This window comes from Lynx canadensis, chromosome X, assembly GCF_007474595.2.
Source record: "Lynx canadensis isolate LIC74 chromosome X, mLynCan4.pri.v2, whole genome shotgun sequence".
In the NCBI taxonomy this organism is placed as follows: Eukaryota; Metazoa; Chordata; class Mammalia; order Carnivora; family Felidae; genus Lynx; species Lynx canadensis.
This window is the reverse complement of record NC_044321.2, coordinates 17807971-17824865: the sequence shown is the minus strand read 5'-3', so window position 1 is coordinate 17824865 and position 16895 is coordinate 17807971. Positions and strand designations below refer to the sequence as shown.

The following is a 16895-nucleotide window of genomic DNA, read 5'->3' as shown; positions in this document are numbered from 1 at the left end:
TCTAATACACCAATAAGAATGGGAATAGAAACAAGCTTCTGACTTTCAACTTTCCAGTAAGACCAAATCTTTTCCTAACCTCAGGTCAATTTTATAATGAAGAACTGGTGAATGTAATAAGTTGTGTATCATTTACCACGGGGGTAAATGAAGTTATTACTACTCTTCAAAAAGGCCCTAAGGCCATCCTGTTATAAAGAGATAAATGGCACTGAGTGATAGAAAAGAACTAAAAAAGATCAGGAGACACCTTTGTTCTGTGAGATCAGCAGTGAGAAAGTGGGGACCTGGCTGAAATAAAACGACAAACACATGAAATTTCTCATTTATAATTTTAATTGAAGCATTGCTATTCATTTTTTCTTAACTCTTAAAAGCACCAAATTTTAATAACTAAGTCAATTTTCTGGGAAAAAAACACCATCAAGAACTTCCCTCCAGAACAAAAACAATGATGTTCATTCCTCCAAACAACCAAATTTGAAGTCTACCAAAACAAAAATAAAAAGCCCACACACACAAAAGAAAGTAACAAAAATCACATTCTAGGGGTTCAGTGCATTTAGCAGCCTTCGCTGTGCTGTCTAATCATCCTTCAGCTGACTTTCAAAAAAAATAACACCCTAGCTCATCAAAATATACATTTTCCATTTGCTTTTTTTAAATTAAGAATAATAATTAAAAAGAAAAGAAAACTTGAAGGAATTCACAATCAATTGCCTGACTCCTTTCGATGTCATGTACAGCATATGAAGGTCAGGAAGGCTATTTGCAGCACACACGATTGGGGACAATGGTCTTCAAGGGTTAGCTTTCTTCCAAACAGTGTAAAATACCCACCTGGACAGGGAGTCAAGGAATAAGTGCAGATAATTCAAGGAAGAACAGACCGCATTTAAAATTTGTTTGCTGGCCTACAAACTGGAAGGTGGATGCAAGTTTCAAGGCTTAAAGCATTGCAGTGATGAGCATTAGGTCCTCTTAACAAGGCCACTTTAACAGCCTGCATACCTACCACCTGTGACTGGGTCGCCAGTGGGGAGGAGCGGTGGGAGGAGCGGGGAGCAAATGGGGACAAGGCTAAAGGCATACAAATACTCCCTCAGGTATGCTACTGCTTTCCGAGGTCTTTCAGACTTCTTAGGGAATTAACATGACAAGGAAGGGTGGGAAGGTGAGAGACTGGGGGGTGGAGGAGGAAGAGAGGGGTGGGAAAAAGAGAGGGAGGGAGAAAGAGAAGGAAGAACAGGTAGAAGGATGGAGTGGAGCCAGAGGGCAGAAGCCTTTTCTCCAAATGTTATCAACTGGATTTCTACCAAAAAAATGCTCCAGAAGGAAAGCCTGATGAAGGTGGACAGTTGGTCAGGGGAAGAGTTATCAGAGATCTCCAAAGAAAGAAAGTGGCTGCCCAGCATACACAGAGAACTTCTTCCAGGGGGATCTAGGGGTTTTCTAAGGCCCATGTCTGTCAGAGGCTGCCAGGGTTTGCGGACAAGGACCTCACTGCAGGCCAGCGGCAGTCACAGGATCTCTCTAGACAGCAATGAAGACAGCTATTACAGAAAACTAGACCTGGCCACCTCAGATAAGGAAGCTTTTATCTGGAGACTAGAAGTCTGCCTTTTAGGAGGAAACGCATTTTAAATTTCCAGTGACAATGCTCCCATTCTGCCTTTTCTCTGGGGTACTTTTATTTCTCTGGACTAACTTTACTAAGTGGAACTAATGAAGAACACCAACATTGGTTTCTACTGCAAATCAGAATCAAGTGAAGTGTAGAAACTAATATCAAAGTAGGATGATTTTAATATAAAAAATAGAATGAGGAGAGACTGGGTGGCTCAGCTGGTTAAGCATCCGACTCTTCGCGCAGATCATGATCTCATGGTTTGTGGGCTCCCTGCTGACAAGCGTGGAGCCTGCTTGGGATTCTTTCCCCTCTCTGCTCCTCCCCACCCTGTGCATGCGCTCTCGCTCTCAAAATAAATAAACTTAAAAAAAAAAAATAGAATTAGCATGTTTACTCTTTTTGCCCGCTACAGCTCAGGTGGTATTTTAGACTAGGGCTTCTGAAGCTTTATGTGCACAGCAATCTCCTGATAGACCGGTCCAGGCAGGTAACCAGGCCTCAAGCCAGCCTCTGCCAGCCTCTGCTGGAGCAGGAGGCCAGGGTGGGGCTTGAGGATCTTCATGCTAACTGGTTCCCAGGGGATGCTGCAGTTCTGGGGACAGCCTTTGAGAACCAGTGCTGCTTAATCAGTAGAACCACCTGGGGAGTTGTGGGAGGCCACACCCCAGAATCTGAGAGTGATCCAGGAATCAGTAGTTATTTTAAAGCTTCAGGGAATTCCAATGTGCAGCCGCATCTGAAGACCATGGCCTTAGATAGTATAGAGCTAATTCCATTTATTATTGGGATTTAAAATGTTGAACTGGCATGGGATTTACTTGGGTATTCTGATCTAACAACATAATGTCATGTTATGTTATGTCGAAGGATACAATTCCAAGTATGAAGGAACACAGACGATCTCCTTTGAGAATTCCACAGGACAATACAGGCGCCCAAGCTGTTCTTCATAGAGCGACAAGGCTTCTGTCAAATTGACACAGTTACCCTAAATCAAAGACAGGAAAGCAAACAATGGGATTCTTGAGTCTTACTGAAGGCCCCCCCCCACTCATTTGAAGGTCTCTAATAAATGAAAACAATTTTAGCTTTAGATGAAAGTTCTCCTCTTCGAAAATGAGAGAAGGCTTCTGTGCTATGACACACTGCATTCAATTCAACTTATAGATCCATTAATTAGCTCATTATCCTTCTACCTCATTTACCAAGCCATTTCACATTCAGAGAATGAAGCTACAGAAAGCAGTGACACCAATTTCTCATTAGTAACACAGTCACTGTATCAACACCATGCAATTAGCAAAGATTCATACACATGAGCCATTCAAAATGTTTTCCCACTGGTCACCACTATGTTGAGAATGAAACATCAGAAAGATAATGCTCTTCATTTCCAGAATGGCTTAAAACTATGACCTTCATAAGAATCTAAGATGTTGCCAAAGAACTATGTTCATATCTCTATGCTTTCCCCCAAATATGTGATTTTCAGGCCTAAGAAAACAAAAGTTTACTCATAATATGTATACTAAGTAAGGATATCCCACAGTTCCACTCCTTATCAAGCATCCTCCCTTGACTTCATTGTTCTAATTTTTCCCTCTTTCTTGCCACCACCTTTTCAGTCTCCCCAGCAGTTAGGAGTGGTCAGTGAGATGTAGTTAACTCTGCTGGGGGCTACCAGGAAAGTTTATGCTTCTGGACAATCAAGGATAAACAGAGTGACCCGCCTCTTCAACTTACTTCCAGCCTATGACCTAGATGTGACATTTGAAGCTGCAGCAGCCACTCTGTGACCATGAAGAAAAAAAGGATGAATCAGATGCTGGCCAAGAACAGAGCAGACCTACTGAAAGGATCTGCCTAGTTCTATAGCAGTGCCTTTTTTTTGTTTGTTTTTAAGTAATCTCCACACCCAGTATGGGGCTTGAACTCACTCACAACTCAAGAGTTACATGCCGCCCCCCCCCTTACTCAGCCAGGAACCCCTAGAGCAGTGCTTCTTAATCTTTAATGTGCATATGAATCACACGTGATTTTCATTCATTAGGTCTGGGTTAGGTTTTATCATTTTAGCTCAAGTTTCCTAATTGTGGCTTTTCATAATGGGTACTTAATACCACCTATTTCCTTTTAACCTCTAAAATTGTTTACAAACTAAAGACTACTGAAGGCATGTGGTGATTCCATTTCTTAAGAACTTCACTATCAATTTGCCTTAGAATAGCCAAGTACAATGTAAAATGAAAATTATTCACAAATGAAAATTATTTGTGAGCGACACTCACAAATGAAGGCATTCAGTGATGTAAGCATCACAAATGAAAGGCATTTCGAAACCAACCAACTAGCCACAGGCAAGTGGGCAAAAGAACTATTCTGAGAGCCGGCCTTGGCGGTTTTCACTTAGCACGTTCGTTTAGCATGACGTCGTCCTTCAGTGTCAGCCTGTTTAGTAACCCATCATCTAGGGTCCCGCAGTGGGATTTGGCCAAAGTGCCCTTCACCAGCATATAATTTGGTTTCAACATTAAGTTCACCATGAGAGTATATAAACACCACACATGTAATTTAAGATTCACAAATAGAAAACAATGCTGGATGTTTTTAGAACATATCACCACTGGGGAAGCTATAGAATGGAAATGCCACCTAGGTGCACAGTTCAATGGTTTTTCTTGCCATCTTAAAATTGACACCAGACTCTCTTTACTGAAGGCATATGGGAGGATCTCCTTACTGAGAATGTGGTAAGGAGATAGGAAAGTTTCAATTTGTTCTTCCCCAGCATTGTCAAAAAGCAGTTAAAAAAAGGAAAAAAAAAACCTCACCACAAATGGAGACCTACCCCAAAAAAGTAATGTGATACATTTTACTTTCCTGTGTATTTAAATGGAAATACATTTTTTTCTTGTCTTAAGAAAGACATATCGGTTTTTTCAGTGCCACCGTAACAGTGCGCATGAACATCCAGGCGGTTGCTCTCAAGAGCAGCAACAATGCCGAAGAGAGAGGCAGACACCAGGTACTTATTAGGCCATGCTCCAAAGTCATCGTTGGGTTTCTAGCTGGGAGATGAAGCATGGTTACATTGGCAAATCTGAAACCATTGATGTCACAGAGCTGGGAAAATTGTTGTGACCTCACGGGCAGGTTAAACAAGTATAGAATGACCAGCCCCAGATCTGGTGTACAACGAAAAGATCTAGAAAAATGCTAGAATAATCTGCTCCCGTCCTACCAGTTCGGTTTCATCGTACTGACAACCTCAGTTGGCATCGTGGAGCAGGAGGAAACAAGATGAAAATCCACAAGAGGGAAAATCCTGGGATTCTTTTTCTAGCCATGTAATGCATACGTGCAAATCCAATGCCTCGATGAAAAAAGAAAAAAAGGAAGGCTGGATGGACAAAGGACAGACATTGGAGATGCAGAACAAAAACCCAATAGCAGAGAATTAAATACCTATTAAGGATGAGAAAGGAACTGGGGCACCTGGGTGGAACAGTTGGTTGAGCGTCTGACTTCGGCCCAGGTCATGATCCCACGCTTTGTGGGTGTGAGCCTGCATCAGGCTCTGTGCTGACAGCTCAGAGCCTGGAGCCTGCTTCGGATTCTGTGTCTCCCTCTCTCTTTCTGCCCCTCCCCCACTCTGTCTCCCCAAAATAAACAAACATTAAAAAAAAATTTTTTTTTTAAGTTTGACAAGGGAATAATTGGGGGGAGGTGGGCATCCTAAGAGGTAAATCCCTATTCAGTAGTTTGGTTCTAGGAAGTTTTCCTTGGCCCATGTTAGGTGTGAGTAGGTGACACTGCTTTTTTACTCTAGATTTCTATATTGTTTTTATCTTTTAAATTTAACAGTATGTATGATTTTTGTAACGTAAAAAAAAAAAAAAATGCAAGTCCGGAAGAATACATCCTTAATAACACCATTCTTAGCAAGTTCAAAAGCAAGCTGAACAATATAATGACAGGAAATTACACATATGTGAAACATCTATAAAGAAAAGTACAGGGGGGCACCTGGCTGGCTCAGTCAGTAAAGCATGTGACTCTTGCTCTCGGGGTTGTGAGTTCAAACCCCACTTGGGCACTGAGTTTACTTAAGAAAAAAAAGTACAAGAATAAAAAAGAATAACAATAAAGATGGGTTACCTTCTAAAAGGTGGACAGGAGTTTAGGGAGTAATGTAGACGTGTCGAGGGTACCAGTTATGTCCACTTCTCAAGGAGGGGGTAGTATTTTGCATAATAACTTACATGAATGCCACATACATAAGTTTGTATGTATCAAAGAACCTCTAGAGTTTTTTTGTTACTTTTTTTTTTTTTTTAAAGGGGAGTGGGGAAGAGAAGGGAAGGAGGTCGAGTCCCTGGTCTTGAAAGCAAATATTCCCTGGATTGAAATTCCCCTGGCCCACCAGAGCCAGCTCAGTTCCCACCCACTCCATTTCCACAGCTTTCCCCAGCTCTGTGGCACTAACTAGGCTGCCTTCATGCAGCCACAGTGATTACTAATGACATCATGAATTTGCTACTGTGACGCAATTTCAGGCAGGACATTTAGTCTGCCTGAGGTCCGCTAAGAGGTCAAACAACATTTTCATTCCATCTTTACGTTTCAGTTCTAAGCTACATGCTGAGGTAAAGGGGGTAGGCGTGAATCAAGAGTATCTCCTGAGCATTATCACATGGCAGTTTCAAAAAAGGTACTACAGGACATCTGGGAGGCTCAGTCAGTTAAGCGTCCAACTCTTGATTTTGGCTCAGGTTATGATCTCCCGGTTCATGAATTCAAACCCTGTGTCTGGCTCTGCACTGACAGGTCAGAGCCTATAGCCTGCTTCGGATTCTGTGTCTCCCTCTCTCTCTCTGCCCCTCCCCATTATGCTCTGTCTCTTTCTCTCTCAAAAGTAAAATTAACATTAAAAAAAAATTAGAGACTCAAGTCTAGAATGTGTTAAAAAAATCATTTCTAAACATCAGGCAAAAAAATTCCATTCATATACAGTTGTCTGTTTCTTTCCCTCGAAGCTTCTCAATACTTTCACCAAGTTCAAGGTCTCTAAGATTAATCACCATGGAGGAGAGTGGGGTCTTACATGCAAGGGAAAGAAAAGGAAAACAGGATGGGCTGAAGACTAATTCAAGGTGTCCCTTAGAGTTTCCAAGTTGTATTCACCATTATTAATCTCAGATCCCAACAAGTGCCCAGAGCCTGCATTAAAATGCCTCTTTGGGAGAATAAAGTTAAGTCCTCTCTACTAGTTTTTGACATTTAAATATGCTATTGCTTTTTAAAGGGGTGGGGGAGGGCTCCTGAAAACACTTAAGAATTACAGGGACCAGAGTGCAATACTGCCTAGGTAAGTGCTTATTTTCTGCTTATGAATTAAGGGACTGGTGTACCAAGTAAAGAGACTCAATCAGCATTTAGCACCTTTTGTGGTCATTTTCAGAATTTTCTTCAGGACTTCAGCAGGGTGTGTATACACACACACACACACACATACCAAGATATATGTATATGTATATATATATATTATATATATATATTACATAACAAGAGATACAAATTTTAAACTTTCTTTTAAATTTAAGAATCCCCTAGAGAATGGGAAAAAAACAATTTGCTTCCATCTGGTGGCAGGAACTCATACTACAGTCAAAGCAGTTTATTAAGCTTTATGTTGATAAATTGGCTTTCCAATGAAGAATCTCCTAGAGGATAAGGGGAGAGAAATTAAAAAACAAACAAACAAACAAACAAAAAACAAATAAAATCACAATCTGTATCTCCATCTGGTGGCAGGAGTTCATACTACAGCCACAGCCCAAGGTTGATAAATTAGGACAGTGGGCAATAAAAGGACATAAGTGAACTCATTAATTCTGAAGAGGACAGGTCAGCTATTTACAAACTTGTTGTCTGAAAGAAGATAATACAGTTATGATGTTCTATCCTTAACAAATATAAATTTCAGTAATATGCATGCAAATTTCAAAATATAAAAATTCTTATCGAGCGTTCTGGGGAAAAAGAGTTAAGTGTATACCTGTGTAAAATACTTCCCATCCGGTTTCAGTACTTTCATCGAGAGGTCAAGAATCAGTCTGAGAAACTCCCATGTAGAATCTGGATAATAAAAAAAATTAATTATATAAATATGGGTTCACATGCATCAGAAACATCTAATGTCAAATATTCGCATTAATATTCAAAAATACCAACAAAAGAAAGTAGCCAAGAGCTTGAGACTCCATATTCAAAGTCTTATTTGTAAAAATGTACTGTCTTTTTGGGGTGTCTTGCACACACGTGCATATACTCAACGTCAAAAGCAAACATCCTTGGGGCGCCTGGGTGGTCAGTCAGTTGGGCCGCCGACTTCAGCTCAGGTCATGACCTCGCGGTCCGTGAGTTCGAGCCCCGCGTCGGGCTCTGTGCTGACAGCTCAGAGCCTGGAGCCTGTTTCGGATTCTGTGTCTCCCTCTCTCTGACCCTCCCCTGTTCATGCTCTGTCTCTCTCTGTCTCAAAAAAATAAATAAACGTTAAAAATTAAAAAAAAAAAAAAAAGCAAACGTCCTTGTGCTTAGCACTGCTCTCACAGTACCAATAAAGATTAGACAGAAAGGCAGTGGATGAAATCTAAAAGACAACAGGTTTAAGAGGGAAGTTGCAACATCCCAAGAGAGAAACAGCAAGGGTCATCAGGTGGGGACCCAGTCTGCAAACTCAGCAGGAAGACAAGGTTATAGAAAAACAGTAACACTGACATGCCAAACCAGCAGTGATTTACAGCGTGTGGTTTGAGAAGGGGAATAGTCACTGGTGTTGCTTAGAAAGGTCACCAGTTTGTCCTAGTACAGGTTAAAAATCATATAATGTAGGGGAGCCAGGGTGGCTCTGCGCTGACAGTTCAAAGCCTACTTGGGATTCTCTCTCTCTGCCCTTCTGCTCACACTGTTTCTTTCTCAAGTAATTTTTTTTAAAATCACATAATTTAAGTAAATTACCAAACAAGCTAATTTCTCAATAATGTGATTGAGTCATTTTATTTAATGTTTCTCTCAAATGACTGAGTAAATGTGCTTATTTAGTGACAGAACAGGATTTGACCAAAGCCAAATCCAGCCATCTTTCCACTGTGCACTGCAGTTTAACTACCTTGAAAAAATGAAGGAACTTACTATGTAGACAATCTCTAAGAGCCTTTCATTCTCACAAAGTGCCAAGAAAAACATTTTCATGAACATTGTCTTGGTTAGAAAACAAAAAACAGAATCTACCTTCTTCTGGAGATGTGGAGATTGGAACAGCTGTCAAATCATTAATCACATAATCAAACTCTCTCCCTTCTTTGGCGTACCTCTTCAGTACTGGAATACAGTCTTCTATTAGAACCTTCCAAAGAGAAAAGGAATAGATGTATGTGAGCCAACTCATGTGGAAGCAGTTAAGCCCTTGTAGAGGAGGGAGGAAAATGCAAGCCGTTGCTGAGATCCACAACACCTCCATGAACAAGGAATGACTTCCATCCATGCCTATAAGAGCTACAATTCAGTGCCTACTATATGCTTTAGTATGCCTTCTCATTTAATCTAAGCAACAATCTACAGGTACTATTAATGACCCCTAGTTTATAAGTGGAAAACAAAGTTAACAGAGGTTACACAGTGCTTGCTTTGCTAGCACACATACTAAAATTGGAACAATACAGAGAAGATTAGCATGGCCCCTGTGCAAGGATGACACACAAATACTTCCGGAAGAGAGAGAGAGAAAGAAGAGATGGGTACCATATCTTGCCCAAAGGTACCCAAAATAAGAAACGGAGCCAGGGCACCTGGGTGGCTCAGTCGATTAAGCATCGGATTCGATTTTGGCTCACATCATGATCTCATGGTTCGTGAGATTGAGTCCCAAGTCGGGCTCTGTGCTAACAGTGTGGGCCCTGCTTGGGATTCTCTTTCTCCCACCTCTCTCTGCCCCTACCCTACTCATGTGTGCTCTCTCAAATAAATAAACTTAAAAAAAATACAGTATATAATACATATAACATACAAAATGTGTTAACCTACTATTTATGTTTTTTTAATGCATGCCAATGTATTTGCTATGAATAACACACTTTTTAAAAGTTTTTATTTATTTATTTATTTTTGAGAGGGAGGGAGAGGGAGAGGGAGGGAGAGGGAGGGAGGGGGAGGGGGAAGGGGGAGAGAGAGAGCGCGCGCGCGCGCACACACACACACACACACACACGCGCGCGCGCGCACAAGTGTGGGAGGGGCAGAGAGAGGGGGGACAGAGGATCTGAAGCGGCCTCTGTGTGCACATCAGAGAGCCCAATGTGGGGCTAGAATTCCTGAACCATGAGCCAAAGGCAGACGCTTAACCGACTGAGCCACCCAGGCACCCCCCCTACTATTTACGTTCTTGATAAGGTCTCTGGTCAAGGACATGTTATGAGTAGTTAAGTTTTGGGGGAGTCTAAAGTTATAGGCAGATTTTTGACTATAGGGGAGGGTTGGGGGGGTCAGCACCCCTAACCCCCATGTTCCTCATGTTGTTCAAGGGTCAACTGTACAGGAAGTTTGGGGTTTGCCTTCTCTTTGAAGTACTATAGGTACATGCTGGGGATGCGTAGGCTGCGGGCAACATCTTGAACTAGCAGGAGTTACTCTCCTTGTCTTTTATTTTTCTAGTTACAAAATACACACTCATGTAAAACAAATTCATGTAAATCACAAGTCAAGTTTGCCACAATTCCCTGAACAACCTATTCCAGAATTTTTCCTATGAATGTTCTTATACAAATCCTCAGTCACAATTTTATAGTCCTGTTGTTTTGTAACTTGCTTCACTTAATACACCATCTAAGTGCAACCATATAAAGACATAGAAAACACTAATCAATCCTATTTGATATGCTGTTTTTTCCAATGCTCATATACACTTTTACCAACACAAAAACACAAATGTTTGTCCCATTTTGTAAAACTAGGATCAGAAAGAATGCAAGCAAGCAAGCTAGGATCACACACATGCTGAACTTGAAAATTTTCATCTAACACCATTCCAGGTAATGCTATTTTTTTTTTTAATTTTTTTTTCAATGTTTATTTATTTTTGGGACAGAGAGAGACAGAGCATGAACGGGGGAGGGGCAGAGTGAGAGGGAGTGCTATTTTTAAAAATTGTATCATTCCACTAAAAATATGCTACTCAACCTCCGTGTATAGATGCCTGTCTGTAGGCTAGACACTCAAACATTGGGTTGCTGAGACAAAAGGCATGTACATTTTAGTTTTTAGTTTTGATGGCCATTCACACTCCAACTAGCAATAATTGCGAGCATCTGTTTCCCTGGCATCCTCCCCAGCACTGTATATTGTCCCTCTTCTATTATGTCAGGTCCCTTCCCTTGCTCATGTTTCCACATGTACTTGCGGAGTCACTAACAGGGGTGAACATTTTGTTATAAGTTTACAGGATAGGGGTGCCTGGGTGGCTCAGTCAATTAAGCATCCGACTTCAGCTCAGGTCATGATCTCACGGTTCATGGGTTCAGGCCCAAGCAGGGCTCCGTGCTCCCAGCTTGGAGCCTGGAGCCTGCTTCTGATTCTGTGTCTCCCTCTCTCTGCCCCTCCCCTACTTGTGTGTTCACGCTCTCGCTCTCTCTCAAAAATAAACATAAAAAAAATGTATAGGATATTTGATTTTCATTTCCTGAGATTGACCAGTTCATATCCTTTACATTTTTCTATTTAGTCATCCTCATTTTTAAGTTTTAAGTTGTAGGGAGGGGCTCTCTGTATTATTAAAGGGATTAAATCCCTGTCACTTTTGTTACTAGTTTTTTGGCTTTATGGTATTATGTTGTTACAGTTTCTGGGTTTCTTGTCTTTCTTTAAAAGGTTTCCCAACTTCAAGATTAAATATGCTAAATTTCCCTAAATGTATTAAGTTTATGTATCTAGACCTTAAGCCATCTGAGATTAATTTTTCTATGGCTTCTGAGGTTATGTTAACTTTGTTCTCATATAAATGAGAACAGCCCATTGTGCTGGCACCACTTATGAAATCAACTAAATCTCCTTTTCCCAAGCAAACTTGAAATATACCTTAGGTCATGTATTAGCTGTGTGTGTACAAATACACACTCAGACATGTTCAAAGTCTCTGTGCTATTCCTCTTATCTGTTGATTCCTGTGTCAACATCATACTTCCTACTTGATTATGCTGTAACAAACAACAGCACAAATCTCCCTTCACTATGATTATTTAAAATTGTTTTTCTTGGCTATTCTTAGGTATGTATTGTTACAAATGAACTTGAAACCATTTGGTCTAATTCTAAAAACCTCCTTGGGATTCTGATTGGTATTAGTTGTAATAGGAAGTTACAGACACTGTTCCAGTATTCTCATTCTAGAAATATAACATGTCTCTCCATATGTTCCAACTTCAGTTAGTCTTTCAGTAAGACCTTGACCTAATTCTTATCAGTCCCACAATACCATTCTTATTTAAATATACTCCTAGGTATTTAATGATGGGTCATTATTCCTAAATGTGAAACCTGAAACCATAAAAAATCCTAGAAGAGAACACATGCAGTAACATCTCTAACACTGGCCATAGCAACATTTTTCTAAATATGTCTCCGGAAGCAACAGAAACAAAAGCAAAAATAAACTATTGGGACTACGTCAAAATAAAAAGCTTCTGCACAACTATCAACAAAACTAAAAGACAAACTATGGAATGGGAGAAGATATTTGCAAATGACATATCTGATAAAGGGTCAGGATGAAATAAAGAACTTACACAACTCAACATCCAAAATATAAATAATCCAATTTAAAAATGAGCAGAATACATGAACAGACATTCTTCCAAAGTCAGCCAGATGGCCAACAGACACATGAAAAGATGCACATTATCAGGCAAATGCAAATCAAAGCCACAATGAGGTATCACCTCACACCTGTCAGAATGGCTAAAATCAAAAACACAGGAAACAACAGGTGTTGGTGAGGATGCGGAGAAAAAGGAACACTCATGCGCTGTTGATGGGAATGCAAACTGGTGCAGTCACTATGGAAAACAGCATGGAGGTTCCCCAAAAAGTTAAAAATGGAACTACCTTATGATCCAGCAATTGCACTACCAGGTATTTACCCAAAGAATACAAGAACATTAATTCAAAGGGATACATGCACACCAATGTTTATGGCAACATTATTCACAGTAACTGAGATACAGAAGCAGCCCAAGTGTCAATCAATTAAAGAAGAGGTGGCCTGTGCACACACACAATGGAATATTACTCAGCCATAAAAAAGAATAAATCCTTGCAATTTGTAATGACATGGACAGAGCTCGAGTATAATGCTAAGCGAAATAACTCAGTATAAGATAGACAAATACCATATGATTTCACTCATAAGTGGAATTTAAGAAACAAAACAAATGAACAATTAAAAAAGAGAGAAACCAAAAAACAGACTCTTAACTATGGAGAACAAACCAATGGTTACCAGAGGGGAGGTGGATGAACTAGGTGAAGGGGATTAAGAGCACACATATCATGCTGAGCACTGAGAAGTATATAGAATTGTTGAATCACTATATGGTACACCTGAAACTAATATAACAATCTGTAAACTACACTGGTACTAAAATTAAAAGCTTAGGGGCGCCTGGGTGGCTTAGTCAGTTAAGCAGCTGACTTCAGCTCAGGTCATGATCTCATGGTTCCTGGGTTCAAGCCCCACATCAGGTTCTGTGCTGGCAGCTCGGAGCCTGGATCCTGCTTCTGATTCTGTGTCTCCCTCCCTCTCTGCACCCCCCCACCCCACACACACTCTGTCTCTGTCTCTCAAAAATAAATAAAAATGTAAAAAAAAAAAAGGTAAAAGCTTAAAAAAAACCTCAATTGGCCATTATTTTGAATAGGATCTCCAACCCATTCTCCACCTCCAATTTCTATTCAAACTGTTTTGCATTTAACAAAGCTAAAAAAATTTTTTTAGACTCTGTCCAATCACTGCACCAAATTCTCATGAACTCAACTAGTTTTCTAGGTGAGTTTCCTAGATTTTCTAAGCATTCGTATCATCTGCAAATGATTCTATATTTTTACTGTTTTCATTTTTCTACCTTACTACATTAGCTAACGCCTCAAAAGTGAATAAAGGTAATAATAAGCATTTTCACCTTATTTCTAATTTTAATGGAAATGCCTTATGTATTTTGATATTTTATAGAACATTTAAGTTTCTCTTTTTCAAATTTTTTAATTATTTATTTATTATTCGTGGGCGGGGGGAGAGAACACGCAAGCAAGGGAGAGGGCTAGAGGAAGGAAGAGAGAGAGAGAGAGAGAGAGAGAGAGAGAGAGAGAGAGAGAGAGAGAGAGAGAGAGAGAGAGAGAGAGAGAGAGAGAGAGAGAGAGACAGACAGAGAGAGAATAGCTCAAGCAGGCTCTGTGCTCAGTTCAGGTCATGATCTCATGGCTCGTGAGTTCAAGCCTGGCTTGTGAGTTCAAGCCTGGTGTCAAGTTCTGTGCTGACAGCTCAGAGCTCAAAGCCTGCTTCGGATTCTGTGTCTCCTCCCTCTCTCTCTCTGCCCCTCCCCTGCTGGTGCTCTGCGTCTCTGTCTCTTTCAAAACTAAATAAACATTAATAAAAAAATTAAAAGTCAGATGCTTTACTGAGCCACCCAGACACCCCAAGCAAATACATTTGAACAGAATCTTGAATGTGTATCTCCAGATTTATAAACAATTTGGATGAGTGCTTTAATTTGTTGATATGTAAATTACTTACCCCTCCCTACCCCATCTTCCCTAATGTGTTTGCATCCAATTTTGATTTCATGGTACATGTGTGTTAATTTTTTAAGCCGAGGCAAGAATTCTATCTATATTAAAATGTAGTTGTGATTGTTTTGTGGGCAAAGGGAGAAAAAGATACATACAAATTTCACATCTACTATTTTGAGAGTTTAAAAAGGGAGAGGGGATTAGGTTCTTCAGAGCATGACAGATTTGTTTCACACAAAGCTAAAAGTTACCATTGTTGGCAAATAATGTTTGCATTGTTAGCCAGACTTGGCTAAGGTGTTTTAACCTGTAATCCTCACACCTGTGCCAAGTGGGTATTATTTCAATTTTATGGGTGGAGATTAAACTTAGAGAGTTCAAAGGACATTTATACAAGGTTATACGGTAACTTTAGAAGGGTGATTCAGATTCTTGTCTCCCTGGCTCTTTTTTCTAACTTCCTTATATGGATTCAGAAAAACAATTTAAGCATAAACAGAACCACAAATGCAAACCTGCAGTAATGTTGAGTTGTAGATTGTTGTAATTAGAGGTTGGATATATGTGGGACAGTTTACTAATGTCCTTGGAAAACAACTCTTGACTTGCAAGTCTGTCTGAAAATAGAGCACCAAAGGCAGGTAGTGACATTGACATTTAGACATTCTAGGGAATGGTAAAAATAGTATTTTATTTTGAAATGGTTTGGCTTTTGAGGAAGGTGGGTGTCTGAATGCATCCCCCCCCCTCCACTTTGCTGGATTAGAACAACCATTAAGGGGAGCCTGGAAAATTCTGAGGTTGAGAGCTTTCTAGGTGTGTTCAAGGGGTTGAGGGTTCCTGGTCTGGGGGTAGCAACAGGCAAGCCCCTTAGCCATTAAAATATTACTATTAAAAAACACCAGGTCTTTGCAAATGTTTATCATTTGAAAAACAGATACTCTGTTGACCATTTTTAGAAATTAGAAAATGTTCCAAAGCGCTCCCCATTCCTTTTATAATTATAGAGCAACTTTAATACTAAAATCCTTAAAAGTAGTACAAAAAAAATAAAGATTGATTTTGATGAGTGTACAAGATTTTCAAGTAAAAGAGTAATTAAATCTAGCAGTTTATTTAAAGAACTGTATTAGGTCCAAGAAAGATGTAGTTGAGAAACAAAGATGGGAATCTTGAGAAATCTGTCAACATGATTCATTATATGAATTATTTAAAAAGAGACAATAATGTATTAACAGACAAAACATTTAGGGATATTCAGCAGTCATTCTTATTTCTTTTTTTATATTTTTCATTTTTTTTAATGTTTATTTTTGAGAGAGAGAGAGTGTGAATGGGAGAGGTGCAGAGAGAGAGGCAACACAGAAACAGAAGCAGGCTCCAGGCTCTGAGCTGTCAGCACAGAGCCCAATGGCAGGGCTCGAACCCACGAACCGTGAGATCGTGACCTGAGCTGAAGTTGGACACTTAACCAACTGAGCCACCCGGGCACCCCTCAGCAGTCATTCTTAATAAAACTCTTTTAGGGGCGCCTGGGTGGCTTAGTCGGTTAAGCGTCCGGTTAAGTGTCCGACTTCAGCTCAGGTCATGATCTCACGGTTTGTGAGTGTGGAGCCCCGTGTCAGGCTCTGTGCTAAGAGCTCAGGGCCTGGAGCTTGCTTCGGATTCTGTGTCTCCCCCTCTCTCTGCCCCTCCCATGCTCATGCTCTGTCTCTGTCTCTCAATAATAAATAAACGTTAAAAAAAAATTTTTTTTTTAAGTCTTTTAGGTAAGATAAAATTGGAATGGAAGGGAAACTACCCAAGCTGCTTAACCGACTGAGCCACTCAGGAGCCCCTTGTCTGACTCTTTATCTCAGCTCAGGTCTTGTCTCAGGGTCATGAGTTCAAGCCCCATGTTGGGCTCCACACTGGGCGTGAAGCCTACTTTTAAAAAGATGTATTTGCTTGGTTATCTTGCTCTAAACATGTACTGTAGATATGGGCACTAAACACATGCATGCTCAAAATACAATTCAAAACGTACCCGATAAACTGTAATGACTGGTTAACTTGCAAGCACAGTACAATTTAGGACAGAAACTAATTTACTTAGCAAGAAGCAAATGTTTAAATACACATATAAATCACACAAAGAGGTCTGAAGAGTAGCAGAACACGTCACCTCAAAATATGCCACTTTCATATATTGATTATTTTGAGTGGTAGGCACTTGAAAAACCGCAAATGCAGAGAAGCTTTCTTTAAACTCCGCCTTCATCTGCCTAAAAGATGGAGCCTCTGAAAGAAACTCAATTGTCAGAGATCCCCTCTCTGGGGGATTCAACCAGAGAAGGTTGACCCTTATCACGGAACACCAAACTTTGTCACAAACATCAAACCTGTCTCATCTGTTCTTCCAAGGGCCCTTTATCTTTACTAACAGTCA

At 40.2% G+C, this 16895-nt stretch overlaps 1 protein-coding gene and 1 pseudogene across 1 annotated transcript in view; one reads left to right on the top strand and one right to left on the bottom strand.

Moving 5' to 3' along the window:
• Positions 1-318: 318 nt before the first annotated feature.
• The window catches only part of SMS (spermine synthase), a 53401-nt gene continuing 36824 nt past the window's right edge, over positions 319-16895 (bottom strand). The window contains exons 8-11 of the mRNA XM_030304653.1: positions 8924-9038; positions 7689-7768; positions 2503-2618; positions 319-840 (exon numbers count right to left, since the gene is read on the bottom strand). Coding sequence (XP_030160513.1) covers positions 801-840; positions 2503-2618; positions 7689-7768; positions 8924-9038 — 351 coding nt within the window. The 3' untranslated portion in view covers positions 319-800. The remainder of the gene's footprint in view (positions 841-2502; positions 2619-7688; positions 7769-8923; positions 9039-16895) is intronic.
• Positions 9311-9396, top strand: LOC115507925 (annotated as a pseudogene).